This window comes from Cygnus olor, chromosome 1 (genome assembly GCF_009769625.2).
Source record: "Cygnus olor isolate bCygOlo1 chromosome 1, bCygOlo1.pri.v2, whole genome shotgun sequence".
Classification (NCBI taxonomy): Eukaryota; Metazoa; Chordata; class Aves; order Anseriformes; family Anatidae; genus Cygnus; species Cygnus olor.
Genome location: NC_049169.1, coordinates 151,774,465 through 151,797,651, shown reverse-complemented (window position 1 = coordinate 151,797,651; position 23,187 = coordinate 151,774,465). Strand labels below are relative to the sequence as shown.

Below are 23,187 nucleotides of genomic sequence, written 5' to 3'. Positions count from 1 at the left end.
GACAAAATAATGCATTTGTCAGTTTTTCTGCTATGAACGTGCTGTTGGCTGTCAGTGGGGGTCATGCTTTTAACCTCATTCTGGTGTTTTTTCTGGTGGTTACCTAAACATTTCCATTCATACTTCATTTACACCAGTCTTAAAATTTCAAATAGTAGTGTATGTATGAGCAGAGAACAAGGGAACACCTGCAATTTACAAAGCCACAATTGCCAGCTTTCTGTTTTATACTTTTGCAACAGACACAGAAACTTACACATCATGTTCTTAAAATTAGTGAAGGATTCTAGGATCACATAATCATTACCAGGACTTGCAATGCAGGAACTGCCTCTCAAAAGGCTAGTATTGCCCCTAATTGCCATTCTCCTTTGAATATAAGTTTTTCATTACTATCCAGCCAGGCTAAGTAATTTGATTCAGAGGACATGCTGACTTCCTTTTTTGGAATATAACTATGCATTATTATATGGTAAAGATATACTCCAAAAATGGTTAATTAATGAAGGTTTCTAGGTCCATACTGCAGAAATCATGAATGACATTTATTCTCTCATCTGTGCAGTGAGGCAGAAACATGACATTTTCAGATGGCAAGTTCTTATGAGACCAGTAAGACCATAACCATTAATATGAGAAAGCTATGATTAATGATATGCTTCATTAAGCAAAGCTAACTTTTAATATTATGGTGCAGTTGCTGTCAGACAATTTCCTCATTTCTTGCTTCACAGTAACAGAAGTAACTGCTTCACAGTAACAGAAGTATATAGGACATAATATAGCTAAAATGCTTAGGAACACCAAATAGGAAAGAAAAAATGATACCAGCCTATCTTCCAACCACAGACAGCTTTTGAAACTGGCTGGTCTGAAAGTTCAGAAATAAGAATTCAACTCCTGACTCTACCATGAATTTCACAGACTATATGGGGTTGTTGAAAGCCTTCAGTTGTCCAAACATAGGTACTGTGTATGATTTCCAATGCCCAGAGCTATCCTACCTGACCCCAGTGTGGCTCTACAAGGACACAGGGAGACCTGTATAGTTGCCATGAGGAAATCCTTGATATTTTAGGCTATGTCAAATGGTGCTGGGCATCTGAACTGAACTCGTAATTTCTCTGTGGTTCCTGTTGCGTTCAAATAACATTTTTTTTTCTTCCCCATCTTTTCTATTGTAAACTCTTCAGAGAAGGGACTAAGTTCTCTTGATTGAGAAATCTGAAGTAAGTCATTGTTACAAAATTCAGAATTTTTATGCTATTTAGTAGAGATGTTTCTGATGTTTATTACTGAAAATGAATGCAGTTGATTCTCTTGAGGAAAAAAAGTTCAAACACATGATTAGAGGGTAAAACTGATGCTGAAAAAAAAAAAAGTAAAAATGACCATAGGATAACACTAAGTAGAGAGTCAGTGATTCAAAGCCTATGTCCTTGCTTTTAACTGCATTATCCTAGCTCTGAGGCACATCCAGAGACAACAAATATATTCAAAAGGTAACCAGAACATGTATTAATGTGCATGGTGTATTCTGTATTAAACTCAGTTGGTTTTACTTAGCTCAGTATTTCACATTTTTTCTTTTAAATGTACTGCAGATTTCTGTCCTGGTCATACAGACATTTGTGTAGGTGTAGGTGAAACTTTGCATAGATGCACAGAGAATTGAGTTTGTTCAGCTTTTAAGACAGCATAAAACATGGTTTAGGATTGGAATAAGGTTTCTAATTGAATATTTCTGTTAAAATGAGCAATAAAGAAATTGCTAATGCACCAGTATTTAAGTTGACTAATAGATACTAATTCATAAAGGCCAAAAGGGGCTTGTGTGTTGAACTTCATATATTAGAATATGAATAGCCATTAGACTACAAACAGCCATTACGCTACACGCAGGTTTCGCCTATATTGAAGTCTGTGTACTTTGTGCAGCTAAAGCCTGTCTCTGAGAAGGGCATACAGCCATGTTCTGAAGACTAAGAGATGGGCAGCCTATGCCAACGTCGCTAGTAAGTTAGTTCCAGTAATGGTCATCCTTGTATAAATGCTGTTTTATTTCTGAGATGAATTTGTCAGTACTAGCTTTTCTCTCTGGTTCTTGCTTTGTTTTTCTGTGGTAGTTCAAGAATTCCAAGAAGGCAGTTGAGATCCTGCTGTAACATTTCTTTTTTTTTTTTTTTTTTTTTTTTTTTTTTTTTTTCTCCCACTAAGCTACAGATACAGATCTTTGAAGATCTTTCAACAAGCCATTTTCTCTGCCCTTTGAATTCTTTCTTTGGAACTTTTTTGGGTCTTTTCCAAGTTTTTCAGAATCTCTTGAAATATGGATTATCACAGTGAGTTTCCATCGTGTCAGTGCTCTAAATGTTTCTACTCCTGTTCCTACTCAGTTCTCTCCTCTTACATGCATGTGGGGATTGCATTAGATCTTTTCACCGTAGTGTTCCACTGGAAGTTTCTCTTGAGTTACCTGTCTATTGCATTCCTCAAGCTGGAGCTACAGTCCACCTTTACTAGACTTGGACAACACTAAGCAAACTATTATGAAAATATAATAGACAATCAGTATTTTGTTTCAGATTTTTGTTAGGTTTCTCTGCCTGTAGTTGTCACAGCTGTTCCAATCTCCTGGCATTCTCCTGGCATTCCAAGATTCAATAAAAATAAAAGTGATCAAGTACTTTTTTTTTTAATCAACTCGTTTAGTATATGCAGGCAGGTTAGAAATACTTCTCCCAACAGATGATTTTTAATATTCTTTTATGTTAATAATATAATGGAAAATACTTTACTATTCTTGGGTAATAAAAAATAAATCCTGTTTATATTTAAACATATAGAGAAATATTTGTTTCATTTACTGTTTCATTCTAAGTTGGGGATTTTGCACTATGCTGAGATTTTTCATATTCCTAAAACACTTTTTAGACCTGTTATTCATCCGGTTATTAATTTTTCTGGCATCTCTTTGTTTTTTATTATGTCAGTTTTATTCAGAACCAAATTTTTTATTTATATTCATTGATATCTATTTCATCATTCTTTCTTCGGCTGTACAGACTTCTCATTCCTAACTAGTAGAGTTAGTAGAGTCTGACAACATTTGGAGTTGGCTGCATGTGTTCTCTGGAACTGAAGTTCCCCACAGCCACACAGTTTTCTTTCTAAGCATGGTAAGAAATAACTCATTCTAGTGTCTAAGTTGATTTGGGTCAATCGGGGTTACCAATTACCTCTGCTAGTAATCTGTCTAAGCTTTTTTTGTCACTGCATTCATCTTTCACATTTAAATCTTGTGGTTATTGGATTGATTGATAATTCTAAACAAAGTGACAGCTTCTTTAATATGACCTTTTTCTCTCCTTTGCCCCACTATCAGTCTTATTTTTTCTACTGAAGATTAATGTTTAAAACATTCTTATTACATATTTAAATGTTAATTAACACTGATTTTTATGAATGAAGATTTATCGTCTCAGAGCCATTGCAGTATGCAACTTGTTTGTGGTTTTAAGTGTTTTATGTTAAGTCTGAATTGATGATAGGCCAACACTTTCCAGTAAATCTGTTTGATCTGAACAGTTAAATCAGTATTTCATCACGTTAGCCAGTTCAATTGGGCTGAACTTTACATATTCAATTAGAGATTTTCCTTTTCCCCTTCGCTTTTTCTGTGATTGCTGTATTCTTGAATTTTAAACTCCTCCATGAAGGGAATTATCTTCAGATCTAAAAGGACCTTACATGCTTTTTGTTGCTGTTGTTCATAATTTTGAGAGTCTGAGATTCATTGGAATGAAACCGGGACACTTTCAAAATAATTTGAATATTGCATTCCACTGAAAGCAGTGGTTATGATGTTTTGGCCCTTCTTTTTGGTTGGTTTGTTCAGCCATCTTCAGACAAATGCAAAGACTGTCTCCAGGTAGGATATGCACAACTGAACCAAATAAAGCAGTTATTCACAGGCTAGCATACGTGGAAGACAACGAGGAATTAACAAGCATCGGGCTAAGCGCTTGCATGCTCACCACCAAGGTGGATTGGGCCCCCAAAGAGTTGCATCTGCCCAAGCTGGCATCAGCCAAGAGGGGACAAGCCAGCTGCCATGGCTTCCACGGAGACCCCACATTCCTGGGGAGCTGCTACCAACCTCTACTCCACTGTAGCACTGATGGCTCAGCCTGGGTCTCCTGGCTGCAAATGTACCACTCTGACATCCACCGGCACCCATAGTCTCTGTCCATTAGGTCTCACAACAAATTTTGGTGTGAGGATGTAGGTCATGCAGCCAGGACAAACTAAAGCTGGCCTTGGTGCCTTTGGACATGGGCAGCAATGGACCTAGCAGTGCAGGGGGGAAGCTTGCAGCAGGGGGAGTGTCATAACAGTGAAAACTATTGCCCTTTGGTTTCTTCTTCCACCAGAAATGGAAACACAATGTCTTGAAAGATTTGCAAATAAGTAGGAGGAGACATCTGAATGTATTGTAGAGAGAAAATCTAATTGAGAGAGATGTAGATAAGTCTTTGATGACTCCTGTCCCAATAATTCCAGCATTGTTTCATGTCTCACATCTCATCTCACCTCATCATATAGTAAATATTATTTGGGTAAATTAGGCTCCTCAAGACAAAAGAGTTCTTTATGCTTTGGGGATTTATATGGTTGTACTGGGTGTAAGTGGCAAAGTTTTTCGGGGGGGAGGGGGGGGAGTGATTGCAGAGGTGGTCTCTGTGAGTGAGGAGCTGCCCCATGTTGTGCACAGCCAGTTCCAGCTGGCTCTAGAATAGAAGGGAGGGGAGGAGGGGAGGAATGGTCAAAGAAAAAAAAAAATGTATGTAAAAATGTTATGTGGGAAATTCTAAGCTTTATGCTTTATTTTCTGCAAATTAGTGGGTTATTTGTTACCTTTTTATTTGACTTGCATGAAGGCTTTACAGACATGATCATTCTGTGCATGCTTTAAATCATAATGACTGTACAAGAAGAATGATGTAAAATTATTTCCTCGGTTAAATCAGCATGGATTTCTTACTATTCTTTGCTAAAATGAGTACAAGTATTTCTATCTCCATAAATAATTTTCCAACATCTAAATCAAGTAGAGCATTTTGCTTTTCAGTAGCTGATGTATTCTTAAATCTAATCTGTATGTTGCTAAGAAAAGAATTAACAAGGCAGATAAAATGCTCTGACAGTAGCTTATCCCATGGTAAGTTTTTGTAGACCATTGTATGCCATCTACCTGGAAGCAACATATGGGAAAGTATGTCTGCTTGTTTTCTTCCTCTTGTGTTTTGGTTTGTGGTATAGCTGTTGCTTCCCAATCCAACACAGAAGCTAAAGTAGCATCAAGTGTCTATTATTAATAGCTATCAATGTATAATATTTGATATATGTTAAATGCATATATGTAAATTTTTAATTCCTGAATGTCAGTTGCAAAAGTGGGCTAGAATACTCTCATTATAAAACTATATGTCATTGTTACCAAGCATTTAAATTTGTGGAGGTAAGCAGACCTAAGAAATAAGGAGCAATCAATACATAATCTGGGCTATAAAAATGAACATTTACATGGCTGTAAATATGAACATCTCCAAGATTTTGGAGCTTTCAGTATTTTTCTAGTTTAAATTAGTGACGTATTTGGCTATCAGTAAAGTCTTAAGGAATTCCACTTGCTGCAGCTACAAGATTTGTCTCTCCTTTGGGCTGCTGTCAGTACTGCCTCCTGGTTTACAAAGTCAAGTTGCAGTGTTGCCTCACTGGAAGAACACAAATCAGAAAAGTAAAATTGCTGGTTTGCATCCTACAGCTCAGTGCTTTGCCAGATACTCCTATTGCTTTTTGCTTTTTCCTTTCTTCCCAGCTCACAGATTATCTTAGTTCCTTCATTTCCACTCCCATTGCCCTACATAACTGGTGGGATAGGACAAAAGTCAATGGTATATGTAATTTGCTTCTTTTAAGCCCAGTAAACTGAACAGCTAAGGATTTATTTTATTTTATTTTTCCAGAGAAATACAAATCTGTGTTGAAAAGTGAAATGCTGGCTGGGAGACATTTCTTACTTCTTTTTCCCATTTTACATTTCTGTACTGTTTGCATGTGCTGGCACTTTTTCCTTCTTCTAGCTTTTTCACCTCAGTTTACTATTTGACATATTTTCCTTTTTTTTTTTTTTCCTTTAAACAAATAACTCTCAAAAAATCTTTTTTTTTTCTTTTTTTTTTTCCCCTAAAATCAATTATACCATCTAGACTCCGTATTTGGACAATGTTCTAGGGTTCCTTTGGCCTTTCCCTCGCTTGCCATTACCACTTCTTCTTCCACTATGATTTCACAGTCTATTTCTGTCCACTTATGGACACTTCTATGTTTTGTTTTCTAGTCCCTCTTTCCTTTTTGTACTTCCATTTCACCCTCATTCCTCCCTTGTTATTAATCATCATTTGGTAGTTGTCCTTTCTACTATATTTTTCTTCTGCTTGTTCACCTTCCCTCTCATTCAGGCTTCTTGTCTCAATTTGGGAGTTTAAGTCTGTCTGTGCCCACCTAGTAGCTGTCTCTTACTTCTTCAGAGGCCTTCCTTGGTGTCATACAATTTGAAGGATACTCTGGAGGATGCTCTGGTCTCTTCCTCCTCCCTGCTTCTTCCTCAGTATTTCATTATAGTATCAGGAGTGAAAGTGGCAAACTTTTTAAACTTCTGAGCTGAGGTAGGGGTATGTGTAGAAGAGATGCAGAAGAGAAACAGGATTTTGTTAGGGTGGTAAGAGCAACTATTTGTCGGGTCCCTGGGTTTAGGTACAGCCAGTTTTAGGAACTGCACGAGAGCCTGGTGGAATGATCTTCATCCTCCATCAGATTTCTGCATGAGTTAATCTATAGTCATTGCAGAGTATGCTGAGTCCAGACTCTGCACATCAGCCGCTCCATGCACTGCAGTAGTTGACCAGCAGTGATGGGCTGCTGGAGGAGATTGCACCTTTTAGCATCCTTGCCTGCTCTGCTGTGTTCTGCATTTCAGTCAGTCCTGAGCTGGGGTCTGCTTCTTCAGGTGATAGTATGGGATATGCAGGTGAGACTTTAGCACAGGGCTGCAGAATAAAAGACATGGGAGGGAAGGGGCTGTGTCTGTCTTCAGTAGGCTGTGGTATCCCATAATGCTGAGTGACGCTTAGCTTTCAGGATGAGGGAAGACTTTCAGCACGAAGGAAAGAAATGGGAAAAGATCTGGAGGTGGTGAGCCATACTTATGCTATTCAGCATGTCACTGTTTTCTGCTTGTTTTGCTCATAACCTACCTTGGTGTCATTACAGGCCATGGCATCTGCTCCTGCGGCCGATGCATTTGCCAGAATGGGTGGTTTGGAAAGTTGTGCCAGCATTCAAGGAAGTGCAACATGACAGAAGAGGAGAGCAGAAGTCTCTGCGAGTCAGAGGATGGTGTATTATGCTCGGGGAAGGGTAAGAACTTGCAGCTGAGCTACCCCATGGCAGTGCGCTGGCAGAAGAAAATGATCATATTGTGGCAGATTAATGTGTGTGGCAGTGGGCTGTTGTTTAGTAACCCTTGCTTTAAAAGGCACCTATTATTAAAAGGATGTTACATTCGGCTCTGTAATGCACTTACATCCATTTTGTCAATGCCCGCCACAGCCGTGCACGCTTAACAGTGTTGGTCTCCTATGCAATTTGTTAATAGCAGATAATTTCCTGCATGTGTTTATCTGACGCTCTGTGTCGAGCAGCTGTACATTATAAACTAAATGTTGGTGCTCCATTCAGTCAGAGGGACAGGATAACACTGCAGTGGACAAGATGGCAAATCTAATATCTCAGGCAACAGTAAGTGGGGGAGAGTGTTTAGCAGCAACATTTGATATCGTTAACCTCCCTCCCACAGCACAGCAGCAAAAGAAAGGTAGACATTGTCAGCCCCCATAACAGAGCCCCACAAACTCTCTCATTTACTGCTTTTTATTCAGGTGGTTGCATCAGCTTCGGTCCAGCTATAAAAGAAAATGCCAGAGGAAGAAATAAAATTTAGAAAATATTCATAATTAACTGAAATTGTTCTCTGAGGTTTTTACCTTGCAGTCTTTCAGGCTTGGAAATTGCATTACTGGAAAGAGGGTTTTTTAGCTCCCCCATAGTGCAAGCTATCTGTTTTTTATATAATATGTCTAAAAGAGAAGAGACAGGAAATAGGTGGTGGGATTAGTTGGAGGATAGAATGCACCTGGACACAGATGTGACATTTCCTCTGCCCATATATCCATTGCATAGGGAAGAGATTATCTTACCTGCTAGCTGGAAAAAACAGCTAGGACCCTTGTACATCAGGCAGATTTCCAGTCGTTCCTTCTGGTAACTTTTATTTCCATGCAAAGGAAATGTATATGGAGTTTTCAGCCTGACCTTCTTCCATCTGTTTTATTACTTGTCAGAATTTCCCCCAATGCACCATTTCATTTGGTTTTCCTACAGCTGGTGCAAAGCCATAGAAAATGAGGAAGTTGCACTGTTTCTCTAATGCTTTCAGGAGATATGGCTATCTTTAAATAAGCGTATATGAAAGAGAATACTGAATTACTGGAGAATTGGAGTTACTCCGTTCTACTGCAGAAGCTAACTTTTCTCCTCATAGCCTTGGTCTCCCTTTGAATCTTTGTATAAACCGTGAAAGTGAGCAAACATGCTTCAAATCAATAAAATACACCATATCGGATTCTAAATAAATGTAAACATGAAAAATGATCTTGAATTTTAAAATATTTGTATTATCTATCTGCCATCTTTTTGTAAGGATGGCTTAGAGCTATTTTTTCCAGCCTGTGGGTTTTGCTCTGTCAACAAGTAACTTTGAGCACATATATCAGGGCTACAAAATAAACTTGAGGCTTTGGGAGCAGAACATCTGGTAGGAATTTGCAGAGACACCAAGGATTTTTTTCCCCCTGTTTGCTAGGCTGCCTGGGGAGTGGTTTGGGATCTGGTCACTGATGTAGGCTAGAGCAGTCTGAAAATTGCTCTGTTATCCACAGCTGCATGCAAACAGTGCTTTTAAACTTGGCTGCAAGAAAGGAGGCTGTACAGGCCCAGGTTCTCTACTGTTTTAGTGCACTGTTGAATCACAGGAATTGCAAACCTGGCCCTAAATCCATATTCATGAACACTGGTGGGATTTTTTCTTAAGTTTCTTTGGCCTCTCAGCACAGCAAAGCTTCCAGTGTGATGGAAAGTGTCCCTCAGGACAGTCAATGCAATATAGTTGTGCCAAACAAGATGCTAGAGCAGCTTTATTGTGGAAACATCTGGACATAAGCAAGTGCTTGCTCCAGCAGAGAAATATCTATGGAAGATAATTTCCAGAGGTATGTAGCCAATGAACATGCAAGAGGCAAATTGCAGTGCTTAGACAAGCTCTAATGTTAGGCACTGATTTTTTTTTTTTTTTTCCTTAGGCACTTCAAACTTGGGGAGCAATCTGTTTCCCTTACTGATGGTGCCTCTGTTTCCTGTGAAGGACAGGAGAGGCATTCAGTGAATGGAAGGATTGATCTAGTCCACCTAAATAAGGGTTACTGGGCACTTTTCTCAGGGAGGAAGCGCCAGGCTACCTCTGTTTGGGTAGGATCCCAAACCTACTTCAACTTCCCAGCTGTGATAGGCTAAAGAGGGCAGCACTTTCATAGCCATAGGGATTCAGTTGTGAGGAGGAGGCTGCTACCTCATGCATCTTCTCTGAGCAGGAAGGGGATCACAGGCAAAGACAGTCAAATTTCTCAAAACTTTTTTTTCTCTCTATTTATTATTGTTATTATTATTATTATTATTATTATTATTATGATTTAGGTATATCTATTGATGCTTAAATATGTCTGGAAAACTTGTCTTACTGAGTGCCCATACTTTAAAATGTTGTTCATAGCTAGTGTGACTGGCAATGTCTAGAGGCCAAAAATAAGAAATGGTTCTTCCTGTTTCAGTGCATTAAGCAATAATTAACCATTACTGGTCAAATAACAGAAAATTTAGAACCTGCACACTAATGAGAGTGCAGAGTTTGTTATTTCCATCTTTGCTGGAAACCTAGCCAAAGTATGCAAGTGTTATAATGGATTGAGGGAGCTTGAGTTTCTGTGTTGGATTTAATTGTCTAAGGAGTCATGGTTTTCAGCAGGTAACTGCTGCACACTTGCAGAAAATTACACTGTGTAAATATAAGCAAAGTCGGACATCCACATGCCTAGGCTGTTTTCAGAATCTTGGCTTACTGACTGTGCCACCTGTAGTAAAAGCTCTTCCCAAGGAAAACAGCAACACCCACTATACTGCTGCCTCCCTGGCAGTAAATGTAGGGCTGCAGATGGCTACTGTAATGGTGCAGGACATGCAGGCTAAGTAATGAGCCAAATCTCATCCAAGAGGATCTGGCCGGCATCCCAGGGAACACCCCGCAACTCATTAGGCTCGTTTTAATTAAACTGAGGAGGCTCCCAGAGCAGCATGCCCTGTTCAGGGAAAAAACTTGGTACATTCATTCTCCCTAACAGATTTTACATTGTCAAGCCTGATCTTCCTTGCTTGACTTGGCGTTAAATTTGCTGTATCTTCTTCAAAATAGTTTTAAAACATTGTGAACATCCATCAGTAGCGGCATCAGTGTTTGATTATGCAGAATCATTTCAAGTTTCTTACAATGATCTTATTTACTATTTTAATTTCACTAAAACTCTGATACTATTCATCATTATTTTCGGCTGTTGGTACCTTCTAGCTTTTATAAACAGGGATATCTGGTTTAATGACACTCAAGTATGTCTTAGTGTAGCTCCTATAGAGTGACCATGCAATATATATGCAATTCTCCATTGCCTATTTGTGTAATGTCATCTTTTATTCTTGTAAGGCATGTCAATATTTACTATGCTGATGGCACAGTAAGCAATACACACTGAACTCACAGAAAAAAATAGATACTTAACCAAATACTCCCATCCCCAAATGTTCCAATCATTAGTTCTTCCAGTGTAAGTTTACATGTTCCAGGTTAAAGCATTTCTCTAAAAGTAGGCATTAATTTTGTCAACTTACAATAAACTGAATAAATGAGTTAAATTTTAATGAAAAAATTAGCTACTCTGCTGAGGCTGCTCTGAAGTTTTAAAGAATTAAGTTTCAGTGATCAGAGAGACTTCAGCGCTTATGGAAAAAAATGGGAAAATTGGTTGACGTCAACAAATCCACATTTAAGAAAAAAAATTTGGATTTGATTCAGAGGTCAGTGAAAGGAATGGAAAGGCGTGTCAGCCCCTGTTAAGTAACCCATGCATTCTGTTTAAGTTATGTCTGACGGAATCAAGCTTCCCTCTCTATATAATTCTTTTAATAATGCATTAAAGAAATCGGTGGCTTTGTGCTGTAATCATTCTGGAAATATTGCAAAAAGGTGTGATTTTCAACAGTATCTAACTCGTTTATAAGTATGTCCTGTTAAAGGTCAACAGCTTCTTTGGTCACTTTAAACTCCACCTCCCATAAATGAAAGCTGCAAATGTATTCTTTGTTATCATTTATTTGGTGGGTTTTTCTTTTTTTTAGAGCTTTTTTGTATAGTTTTGTTTTGCTGTGTGCTGTAACGTCCTCTTAGAGCTAGGTCCACAAAAGAATTTTTGCTCAAAGGATTTTTTGCTAAGCTCCTCACCTTGGCATTTAAGTGTCTGAACTCTGTATAGAGAAGGAGGTTCCGGCAGCTGAGGATGGGTTTCATAAAAGCCAGCTTTCTTCAGCCAAATGTTGCAGTCAGCCAGGAGGAAATAACCAGTGGTATTTATAGTTGCAGAAAAGCCTCTCTCAGACCCTTCTGAAACTATAGACTTCTCAACATATGATTGTCCGGGGGCAACTGTCCTTCTTCAGGGTTCAGAGCCATGAACCTTCTCCTGAAGATAGGGATGTCTCTTGAGTTTTTCCTTAAATGGAAGTTTCTGGTTCCACCCCACTTCTTGGTGGGTTATGGGTGGTGTTACCTGAATGCCACCACAGACTCCGTCCTTCGCCTGGGGAGGTGCGACCTGATGTCCCTGGAGAGGAGAGCAGTTTGTCCCAACAAGGGGAATTGGGGTACTGTGCAGGAATAAGCAAACTGCTGAACGATAATTATGTGCACAAACACTTCCTGACCTAGAGAAAATAGTTATTCCATGGGAGGTGGAGCAGCGTAATTTGTGGTGATGAAGGTTTTTTGGGTCTAAATGGTAGACTTTGGGTCTTTTGTAGACACATCCCTAAGGGCATTAGATGAGGAGGGCCATTTTCTTCTTGGCATGATTATATTGCCTTCAGTAACAGTGGGTCAAGGACAATTTGAGCTTTTTCCAGTCAAAAAAAAAGAAAAAAAAATAAATAACAGTTTCTGGGAAGAGTGGCCCTGATTGTAGGTCTCGGAAACCAAAGGAAAGCTTCAAAGTGTGAGTCCTGATTAAGTGAAAAAGCAGAATGAAAGCATTAGGAGGAACGTCCTGCCATACTCACGGTCACTTTCAAAGAATCCTTTTATTCAAAAAGCTTTTAGCTTGATTATTTTCTTTTATACAATAGCTTCTTAGGTAGCAATTCTGTGCATGTGTGTGCGCATGTGTGCACGCATGTCTGGGGATGTTATTTTCTAGCCTGAAAATGACAGTGCTCTTTGACTGTGAGTAATAATCTTTGTGATTTCAGGTTCCTGCCACTGTGGAAAGTGCATCTGTTCACCACAGGAATGGTACATTTCGGGCGATTTCTGTGAATGTGATGACAGAGACTGCGACAAACATGATGGTCTCATTTGCACAGGTGCAGTACGGGCTAACACTTAATTGCTCTAAGAAACAAACAGCGCTGATGGGAATTGTTAGACAAAGCTCATCTTCTTTCACCACTTATGGAGGAAGTGCATTTGTGGGTTATTCAAACACACTGTAATTGTTTCTTCATCCGGTGTGATAATCAACTTAAGATTTCAAATCAACATCTGAAAGTCTGAGTATGAATTTAGATAAGTAAAACAGCTATGAAATCCATCCACAATTTCCATTGTAGTAGACTACAATTGACTCTTCTTTGACAAAGAATTTACAGTGGCAGCATTGTCATCATAAGATCTCTTTAACTTTTGCTCTTGTGCTGGTTTTTCTATGTGTGTAATACATTTATGTCACAGAAAACATTCACTTGGCTGATGATCTTTGGTAGGTGAGAGGCATAGAGGCGTTGGTTAAGGGATCTTCCTTCAATCAGACAGTTCTCAGTGGGAGGTTGAAATACCTGACAGTTTTCTTATGACGTGATGGCCGGTGATTAAAGTGGTGTCATCCTAACATTGTCCAAGTATTCAGGTGGCAGATGCAAATAAAATTGGGCAGGCTGCCAGCAAACCCTCATGACAAATCTGGTGACAAGCAGTAACAAGGGAATTGTTAAATTAACTTGCTGGCTGCTTCCTGTTACAGATCTTAATTTTAGAAAATCTTTGCTGAGCAATTATTAGTTGTGGAGGAAGTCTGTGAGATGATTAGAGTCAGGCTGACAGTAGTAAATTGTGTTCACAAATGTGGTATCCCAGCTAGCCCAATTAGCAAGGGTCCTTTTCTGGTGCAAGTAGCCAGTACAGAAGCAGCAAAAGCCTGATTCGTAGCTGCAGTGGCCATTCACAGGTCTTCATAAAGTCGGTAGGAAGAGCATCTCACATCAGAAACCCAGGCTGTAGAGATCTCCAGGTGAACATCCAGGAGTCATGAAAATTATTGAAATAACATCAAAACTTAATGTTTCCCCTTTGCAAAACAGTACCAATGCATTTTTCATCTAACAGAGAGCTTGATTTTATAACACTTTTGAGAATTTAAGTTTAAAGTTTTTCAGGTTCAAAGGGATATTTTTATTATTATTCTGTTTGTAACATTTTATCTCTGCATCATCATTAAAAAAAAAAATCTTGTTTCTTTTTGTACCTCAACATACAGGGTGAACAGTGAGCCTCAACAGCTGGGTGCAAATAACAGTGGCATAATTACAATATTTGCAATTCTGCTGGTGGCATTATTGAGAGAATGCCTATTAATTCTATGTAAATGTGGGTTTGAGAGTTTGAGGTGGCTTCTTAATGCAATGGTAGAATAATTGCTTCCTTCCACAAAAAAAAAAAAAAAAAAAAAAAAAAAAAAGTTGGGGGAATGATAAAGGAACAATGCAGCTACTTTAACACGTCTTTTTCCTCCTCATAAAACACATTCTGATGTAGCATATTTCAATAATGGTAATTGCCCTTTATTCATTCTTTATTCATTCTGTTCTAGGCAATGGTGTTTGTAACTGTGGAAACTGCGAATGCTGGGAAGGATGGAATGGAAATGCTTGTGAAATCTGGCTGGGGACAGAATACCCTTAACAAAGGACACCAGAGACTTAGAGGGTTTTTTTTTTTTTTTTTTTTTGGTCTGACTATTCTTTAGGCTGCTAGAACATTTAATTTGGAAGTAATCAGCGTGTGGGTGTGCATTCCCGCACATATACATGGGTGTAAATACTCTAGAACAGTAATGTGAGAGTCTGCTCCTTAAAGAAATGAATGAGAAAACTAATAATAATAATAATTTGGGAGCAGGACAGTCCAAGCTTTAAACGCTGAAATTATAAAAAAAACTGGCCCTCTACAGTGTTTTGGTAACTTCAGTGGGGCTGAGATTACACCCCTAATGCCTATTTCTAAAGCAATCTTTGGGGAAAAGTGTGAGAAAGCCTTTTATTTTTACATTATCTATTTGGTTGTCAGCTCTCCATATCAGTATGCAACAGTATTGCAGTATAAGAGTAGCACTAGTTAAGTATTTGTCAAATACTTAATTTGATTAATTTTACACTGTTTATCAAATACTTTGTTTGACCCTTTTTTCTTTCTAACCATCCTGATTATTCCCCAGATCCAGAAGAAGCAGTAAAGAAGCTTATCAAAACATTATTTTTTTAGTCAAAGAATTGTATTTGTATAACTGTTGTTCAGTTACATGACAACCACAGACTGAAAACCCAAAACGTTTGAAGAAACCCTTGTCTGCAAAAGAACTTCTTAGTTTCTGTTAAAGTGTCATAAGTTGGTTATCCATTCTACATACTACAATACTTTCAAATGCATAGCCTATAGAAGTATAAGGAATTAAACTAATAAAGAAATAAATGTATGATTAGCTATTCCAAATATATAACCTGCAACTCACATGTACTTTTCTCATACTGTTTTATGTATGTATAGCTGCCTAGTCCTTTTGAAACTAAAGCGAATGAAAATTTGTTATACTAATAACTTTTAGGATGACAATTCTGTATGTTATTAGCAATCACTGCTTGGAACAGATTGCACTGTCACACATGGTATTCATTGAATTTTACTGTTTTCAAAGAAGTTGGGAGCCTGAAGGTCAACTGACTTGCAAAATCAGATGTGTTGTGCAGTAGTCTGGTCTCCACGAAAGATGCTTAAACAATGACAGCAAAGTAATTGAAGTTTTAATACAGTAAATACAAACAAAGTATTTTTGTATGAACAAAAATTTTATTTTTATTTTCCAATGATGATATGCTCAGTGTGAAATTCACATTGAGTTATGAACGATGCACAACTATTGGGACTTCCCTAACTTATTTACATATGAGTCTCTCTTTTTTTTTTTTTTTTTTTTAAATACATGTAGATTTGGCAGCCCTTTAATTCCTCAGAGCAAAAAAATACATACATTTTAGTTTCAAAAGTGTTTACATTTTGTGAAATCATGATTGAGCAAGAAATTGCTTAAATGTTTTGAAAATAACTTCTTTTTAATATCAAACTAACATTGTGGTTTAGGTGCCAAGGTCCTGATTTTTGAAGAGATACATGACTCAGAAATAAGGGAACTATAATATCATTTGAAAAAGGTATTTCCATTATTCGTCTAGAAATCTGTTTTCTTTTAGAAAGGACAATTTTGAAATAGGAAAATACAATGGTACAGAACATATAATAAAATGAAAAAAAATTGAATGAATGTATTTAGTCACTTTCATTATTCCCCCTTCACATGTAGCTTTATCGTTCCCATTTTTTTTCCTTAACCTGAATTCTTTCTTTCTAAAAGTGAAGCTTGTGAAACCTATGTTCTCAGGGAGGCATAGTAAAATCACCAAATGTCCATGCATAACTTATATGGGAGTTATGCACATAAATAATGAGACATGTATCCCAAAGCTGCTAATTGCTCTCTTTTTAGATAACCAAAATATCAGGCAGAGTTCTAAAATGTATTGATACAGTATTAAGAAACTTCAAAGTAAAATTCATCTTGAAATAATTATTTATCTTTTATACTTATAACTCTTAAACTGTGTATAGCTTAACAGGAATATTTTCTTAAATTCTAACATATATTCATTTTGTCAGCCCTGGTATCTGGGTAGCACAGATTGTTGAGTTTGTTTGTATTTATGAATACTGCTGACAATCCTCTTATAATCAGTGTTTTTTACATACATTTTTCTGCTGAGTCAGAGAGCAAACAATGAAAAATACAAAGTCGTATTTGATTTCCTTCCGTTTGTATTTAGTATTGTAATAACAGAAGTATTCTGTGATTCTGTGATAATCAAAACTCTTTCTAGATTCATTGGATGCTTTTGACTTGTTTCCTGGTGTGACAAACTCATTTATTTATACGTACCATAGATCAGCCTTGGAATTCCAGGTACTCATGTCCATAGAAAAAAAAAAAAAAAGATTCTTTAGATGGTTACAATGTCCTATTTGATGTATTTTACTTTGTAGTTTGCTTTCATTTAAAATTTATATACCTAAAGAGTGTAAGATTATTCTGTTTTGTTTTGTTTGTTGGTTGATTGTTTTTTTTAAATCAAAGTCAACATTTTGGCTATTGAGTGGATTACATGGCCATAGAATTTCAAAAGTGTTATCTGCATTTTTTGTTAAGGTATATATGGAAAAACATCAGAATATTCTAAGACAACTACTGTCAGTGGCTAATTAAAATGTAAATTATCAAACCAAATGGTGCTATCACTATAAACCTTAAAATATTTTCTAAGACTGCTAAAATAGAATGAATACATATTTTCCTTTCCACTTTTTATTCTGTTTCTTATTATGTTGCTTGAACATTCCTCCCACCCCCTTCATGCTGAGGTAACTGGTGATGGGACTCCCAGCAGTTCTGTTTTGTGGCTCATTTCCTCACTGGAAAAATGAGATCGGAAGAAATAAGATTATTATTCCGCATATGTGAAAATAATAGCTGTATTAATAAATCGTGATTTTTAACACCTCATTCCCTGTGACAGGAATTCCAGATACATAAACACTAATAGCGGGAAGAGGCACAAGGGACTGAAACATACCGGCTGATTCTTTGTATGTGGTGGATGTAAAAACTTGCTTCCAAGGCTAGTGGCAAAAGGTGTTTGTAGGTGGTGAAAACAAATTGGATAAATGGGGAGTTCATAATGGATAGACTGATAAAGCTTATAAACAATGATACTGTAGCCTTGCTTTGTTCTGATAGAAAGAACACAATCCAGAAGTGTGCAGAACGGTTCTACAATATCAGGAGTATGCCTATTGTATATAACATCTGTAAAATCATCTATAAAACAGCTGTGGATTGATTTGCTTGTGTAAATTATTAACCTCCTCATGATCCTTTTTTCCCTGGCCATACACTCTTACAGAAACACATACAGGAATATTTAATCCTGTACCTGCTTTGACATTTCTGATGCACTGTCCTTGTTTCTTGACAGAACAACATCTTACTTTGTAGCTAAATGATACTGTGATGAAAAAAATTCTGAGTATTTTTGTCACTAGGTAATAGAACAAAGATTTTATTACATCTTTAAAAATAAATCATAGCATTTGCATTAGTCACAAAAAAAATCACACAAAAACTGTTATTATGCATTTTAAAATGCATTGCACAGTATATGAGTTTATCAAAAGGGGCATTTAAAAGAAAGACAACCTCCTTACTTTGCCTAATATCACTTGCTTCCCATCTGAATGGAGCTGAATAATTTCTTATTTATACCAATAAAGAGATGGATCAGCAAGACACGCTTTTAATGTGTGGACCAAACTTCCTCCTTTCACACCTCATCACTTACAGTGTTTTTAAACCAAGAGAAAAAGTTCAGAAAAGGCCAGAGTTCTTAACCGTTGTTTCAGGCATATACCACAGTCAAAGTGAATTGCTTTTTATTTATATTTGGGGGTGGTTTATTAAGGACCAACCTAACTCTACATACATTAAAGTTTATGAAAATGACATTATATTAAAAATATGATTTGAGAGTGGCTAAAAATCCTATCATATGAAGCAAAAGCTGTGTTATGTCAACTACAAAGAATTTAAAAGCTATAGACACTTTTCTATAGGCTCTATAATGTCTGTTAAGGATGCTTGTGTATTTATAAAATATTTGAAGTACAACAGAACAGTGCTTTGTTGAAGTGGTTCATATCTGCTTAAAACTGGATTTGTAAAACTGTGCAGGTGTGACTGATTTTGCCAAATAAAACTGTAGTTGAAATGCAGATTAAAAAAATATAAAGAGATGCCTATGTGCAGCATTAACATTTATGTGCATTATGAAATGGTAAGATGAAGTTAGATTGCTGTGCAAACAGTCTCTGTGAGGTTAGATAAAACCCAAAAGAACAAAATACAAAGCAAGCATGCAAAAGCTGCAAATTCACAGACAGATGGACATGTAAGTACAAAACACTCAATCTGTAAATACAAATTGATTCCGTCAGGTTTACTATACAGTATGTTAGTAGTAACAGACAGTTGGAAACAGCTTTCACTTAACAGAAAAATTAATTTTGGAGGGAACAAAATGGTGAAGTCTCATCCTGGAGAACAGCAAGAGAGGTATTATATTAAGGAGCTAAAATTTTCTTTGGCATGGTGAAAGGGGAGAATTGAGTTTGCCATCCTATTACATGAAGTTTCACCGAACTGTGGCCAGCGCAATGATGTTTTGCACAGTCTACTTCTTACATAAACTTTCTTGATGTTTTTCGGTATGCCTTCATATAAATGTTTTATTCATCATGTTGAATCTGTGTATACAACAAATAATATTAAACACAAACTGTACAATGCAGACAAATTCTTTGCATGTATGTTTGTAAATTCAGTAATACAGACCAACAATTCTGTGATACACACAACCTACTACATGCAGTTCATCCTTGCCATCCTTCTCCCATGCAATGGATGAGACGAGACAAAATTAAATGGAGGAGCCAAAGCACAAAGACACCTTTGCTAATGTTTAAACAGACTAGAAAAAATAAATAAAAATAGGACATCTATTAATTAGATTAAACACACATGAATTTAGACTGTAGAAACAAAAATAGAAATTAAAAATATTATGGTGCATTTCCAGAATATATTAACTGCTTACAAAAATCAAACCTGGCCTTAATTGTAGCCCCCCCAAACTGGTTCCCAGATTATAATTACCTGGGATTGGAAGTTTAATGTTAAAAAACATACTTATGTAGCATCAGGCTATGAACCAGAAGCTCCTTGCACAACTTAGCCAGTTCTCCAGTCCTGTCTCTCCCCAGGCTCTTACACTGGCAAGAGTCAAAAGACAGCTGGACTGGGACATGAACACATCTATTCCCTCCTCATGAGCTCTCAAAAAAATTAGGCGAGAGAGAGAAAGAGAATATAGCCTTCAGCTGTATTAGGTTACTCGAAATAATTGTGAATTGCTTCTCCTCAGAGACCCAGCAGGTAGGACAGCGTCAAGGCTGCTGCCTCTCATGGGTCCTCCTGATGCAAAGCAAGCCTCCAACTCATCGTGTGAGTTGCTTTGGTTTTGTTCTGTTTCCTCAGGGATGGTGCACAAATCCCACTGGACTGGGTGGGATGAGAAGGGTGCACCGAGGTTTTTATCAAAGTGTTGTTTTCCGCCCCCCCCCCCCCCCCCCCCAACATTTAGTGCTAGCAGGCAAGGGCACAGTCTAAGTTAAAGTTTTGTTGCATGTTTATCACAGTATTAAATTAGCTTTGTATTATTTTGTTTTCTTTGTATATGGTCAAGCATGGCTTCATGCTTGACTCATTCCTTCCCTGGAAAGACCCAACATCAAGTGTTCACTTGTTGTTCTCATATTACATATATAAACAAGGAAGTCTGGCCTACCAAAAAAGAAATCAGAATTTAGCAGCTTTATAGTAGCTTCCTTGAACAGTGCACTAAAAGTTGCATATAAAAACAGAACACATTTGAAAATTAGCATGAAAAGTTCATTTAGACTGAATCAGTTATTCAGCTGAGCAGATAGGAAGGTTGAAATAACCAGTGGTCTCTGTTAGGGCCACTACAGCACAAAGACATGATAAAATAAACTGCAAGAAATACAATAGTAAAAAAGGAATGGATGATTTCCTTTTTTTTTCTTTTTTTTTTTTTTTTTTTTGTCTTTAAATATCAAGATAACAGCAAGAGGCCAAGAGAGTGTTGTCACACAGTTTTCCAGACTGAGGTACAGTTTGGTCCTTGTTGCCCTTTCTGAGAAACAAATACCTTAGTAAGCATACAGAGATTATCCACATTCTTAGTTTCTGAAAGCACATGACTTAAGTATGTAACACTTCAGTGGCATCTCTGTGGTATTGTTTAAATCTTTTTTCCCCCTAACATCGGTTTCATTGTTCAGAAGTGACAAACTCAAAGTGATGATAGTGTTTCTCATAATACGATCCAAGGCTTCAATTTTGTAATGTTTTTGATTTCTTCTAGGTTCATGTAGGAGAAAGTACAGTAGACAGAGATCAAGGCAAGGCACCTTCAATCTAGCAATTTGGTGGGCATATTATCCTAGGAAGCTGGGTAGAGGTACGTACTGGAATATCAGTGAGATACATAGGACTGGACTTTGCATGCTTAGCTAAAAATAAAAATAAAGTTTAGTAATATGTCCAGTTTTAAAACCTTTTATTTTAAAACACCAGAAATATTAAACTATAATTTTTAACTACCCTTTGCATTGGTGCTGCAAAAAAGAACACAACAACATCCTTGCCCATGCTTTGCTAAGTAGGTGTGGAAATCAGCCAAAAATAACAATGGCATTAAGTTCTGTTCCTTAAAAACAGGAAAGGATTATATTTGAAATGGATTTAGGTAGCGCAATTCTGGTTAATCTTAACTTCTTTTGTTTATTGGTGGTGGTTGTTTTTTAAACAATGAAGATTTAGTAGATGAAAAATGAGCCTTAATTCAGGCCTACAAGGCCTACAAAATTCTTTGGACCCACTTTCCCAAAAACGAGTGGGTCTTGCTCGCTGGGCAAGGCAAATGTTACCATTACCAGTAAGCCTGTGATATGTATAAAACACACACACACAAAGAAACTATAGGGGGATGCCAAACACGCGTTTCAGAAAACTTCTTGTTGGTTGTGTTTGACACTCTTCCCTCCACTATAATGCCAACCTCAGAAGCACGGTATCTGTTACTAAAGAGTATTCACATTGATCAACATTGTAAGCCAGAGACAACGATCCTATTCTTTATAGATATAATTTGTAATAATAGATTTTTGAAGGCTTCCTGATTCCCTGATTGCTTTCAAAACTAAGCCACCGGCAACACTTAAGTTATAGAGAAACACAATCCCTGCAAAAGGTCACAGACAGTGGAGCGAGCAGCCTTATAAAAAAGGGAAGAAGAGAAATCCATAATAGCACAGGTTTACAGCATCTACCTAGAAATTACTTGATTATTTGTGTGCTACAAAATAGAACTTAAACACATGGATTTTGCTGAAACTGGACTCAAAAAGGGATTATGGGTAATTGTCAGCAGGCAAGGTATCAAGTGTACTTGTGAAGTATGTCATTCACATGAAGTGTCACAGTCACAGAAAAGATATTAAAAAGGCATTCCAATATCTGGTAGGGCATTCCATGGTCTGAGTTTAGCTGGTTCGTCCAGGTGTCTTCTTGTTGTGGGGGGAGCTACATGTTGAGATTTATCCGCTTGCGACAACTCAGTTCAGAAACAGCAACGCGCAAGTACTTGCTGTGAGCTGATCCACAGACACTGCAGAGGGGAAGTCCGGCAAGGATAAATTGCTCAACTGCACTCGGGACTCAGTCAGTCACAACACCTGTGAGGATCTGGCTATGTCGTCTTACTCTTGTTAACTGGTTTGCCGCCATTCATTATTGCAGATGCACTTGTGCTTTTACTTGGAGTTACCCCAGCCTTTGGCACTGTTTCTCCAATATCATGCAAAGATGGTTCTCGATACATGGCAACTGAGGGGAGGAAAGGAAAAAAAAGAGACATTCTTAAGGATGTATCTCATTTAAGAACATAACTCAAATAAGATTAATTATCTACAATAACTAATATGTTAATATACTCCACGTTTCTTTTGCATGCAAGGGAAACTATTTACTTTGACAGAGGCTTGTTTTACATGACTGTTATCTTTGCTTGACCCTCCACATTTCTCACTTCTGCCATGTCTGTGTTAAAACGGCAGGAAATTGTATGTTTGCCTGTTAAAAGTAAACTATAGAAGCCTCAGAAATTAAAAACTACCATTCTGTCTATGCATGAGGTAGGCATAGCAATGTACATATATTTTTATATACACACATATCTACAACCCTTAAATAAATATTCTATGAGTTTTTAGAAGTAAAGTGTTATGAGTTGTCTAGACTTAAATGTCCTTTTTCAGTCCTACATTGCAAGACTAGGCTTGGGTACAGTTGTGCTAAGTTATTTGTACATCTCGCTCCAAAGTCTGAGGGCCTTGGCCATGATCTCTTGAGGTGTTCACTGAAGAAGTGTCCAGGTGTGTTCTGCAGAGTCCACATGAAGTTTGGGGGTTTTATTCCTTTCCAAAACCATATGCAGGATCCACTTCTCTTCACTGAACAAAGTGTAGAAAACTCCAAATTAACTATTAACAGAATTCTTAGATGAATTAAAACTTTGCCTCTGGGCTTCAGTCCCTATCTAACCACTTCAAATCCTTTGAGGAAAATACATATGTTCAATTACACAGTTCCAGCATTAAGCTGCCTTAATGATCAATGC

General features: G+C 37.4%; 2 protein-coding genes across 7 annotated transcripts in view; one reads left to right on the top strand and one right to left on the bottom strand.

The window, feature by feature from the left end:
- The window catches only part of ITGBL1 (integrin subunit beta like 1), a 146,660-nt gene extending 131,383 nt beyond the window's left edge, over positions 1–15,277 (top strand). The window contains exons 9-12 of one of the 2 annotated variants that reach the window (XM_040537852.1): positions 7,336–7,482; positions 12,745–12,858; positions 14,361–14,475; positions 14,985–15,277. In XM_040537852.1, the coding sequence (XP_040393786.1) occupies positions 7,336–7,482; positions 12,745–12,858; positions 14,361–14,452 (353 nt within the window). In that variant the 3' untranslated portion in view covers positions 14,453–14,475; positions 14,985–15,277. Of the gene's footprint in view, positions 1–7,335; positions 7,483–12,744; positions 12,859–14,360 lie in introns of both variants that reach the window. The other variant, XM_040537843.1, reaches the window with a different exon arrangement.
- A 5,470-nt stretch (positions 15,278–20,747) lies between these two features.
- FGF14 (fibroblast growth factor 14) overlaps positions 20,748–23,187 on the bottom strand; it is a 411,758-nt gene continuing 409,318 nt past the window's right edge. For all 5 annotated transcript variants that reach the window (XM_040537873.1, XM_040537865.1, XM_040537898.1 and 2 more), the window contains one exon: positions 20,748–22,394. In XM_040537873.1, coding sequence (XP_040393807.1) covers positions 22,258–22,394 — 137 coding nt within the window. In that variant the 3' untranslated portion in view covers positions 20,748–22,257. The remainder of the gene's footprint in view (positions 22,395–23,187) is intronic.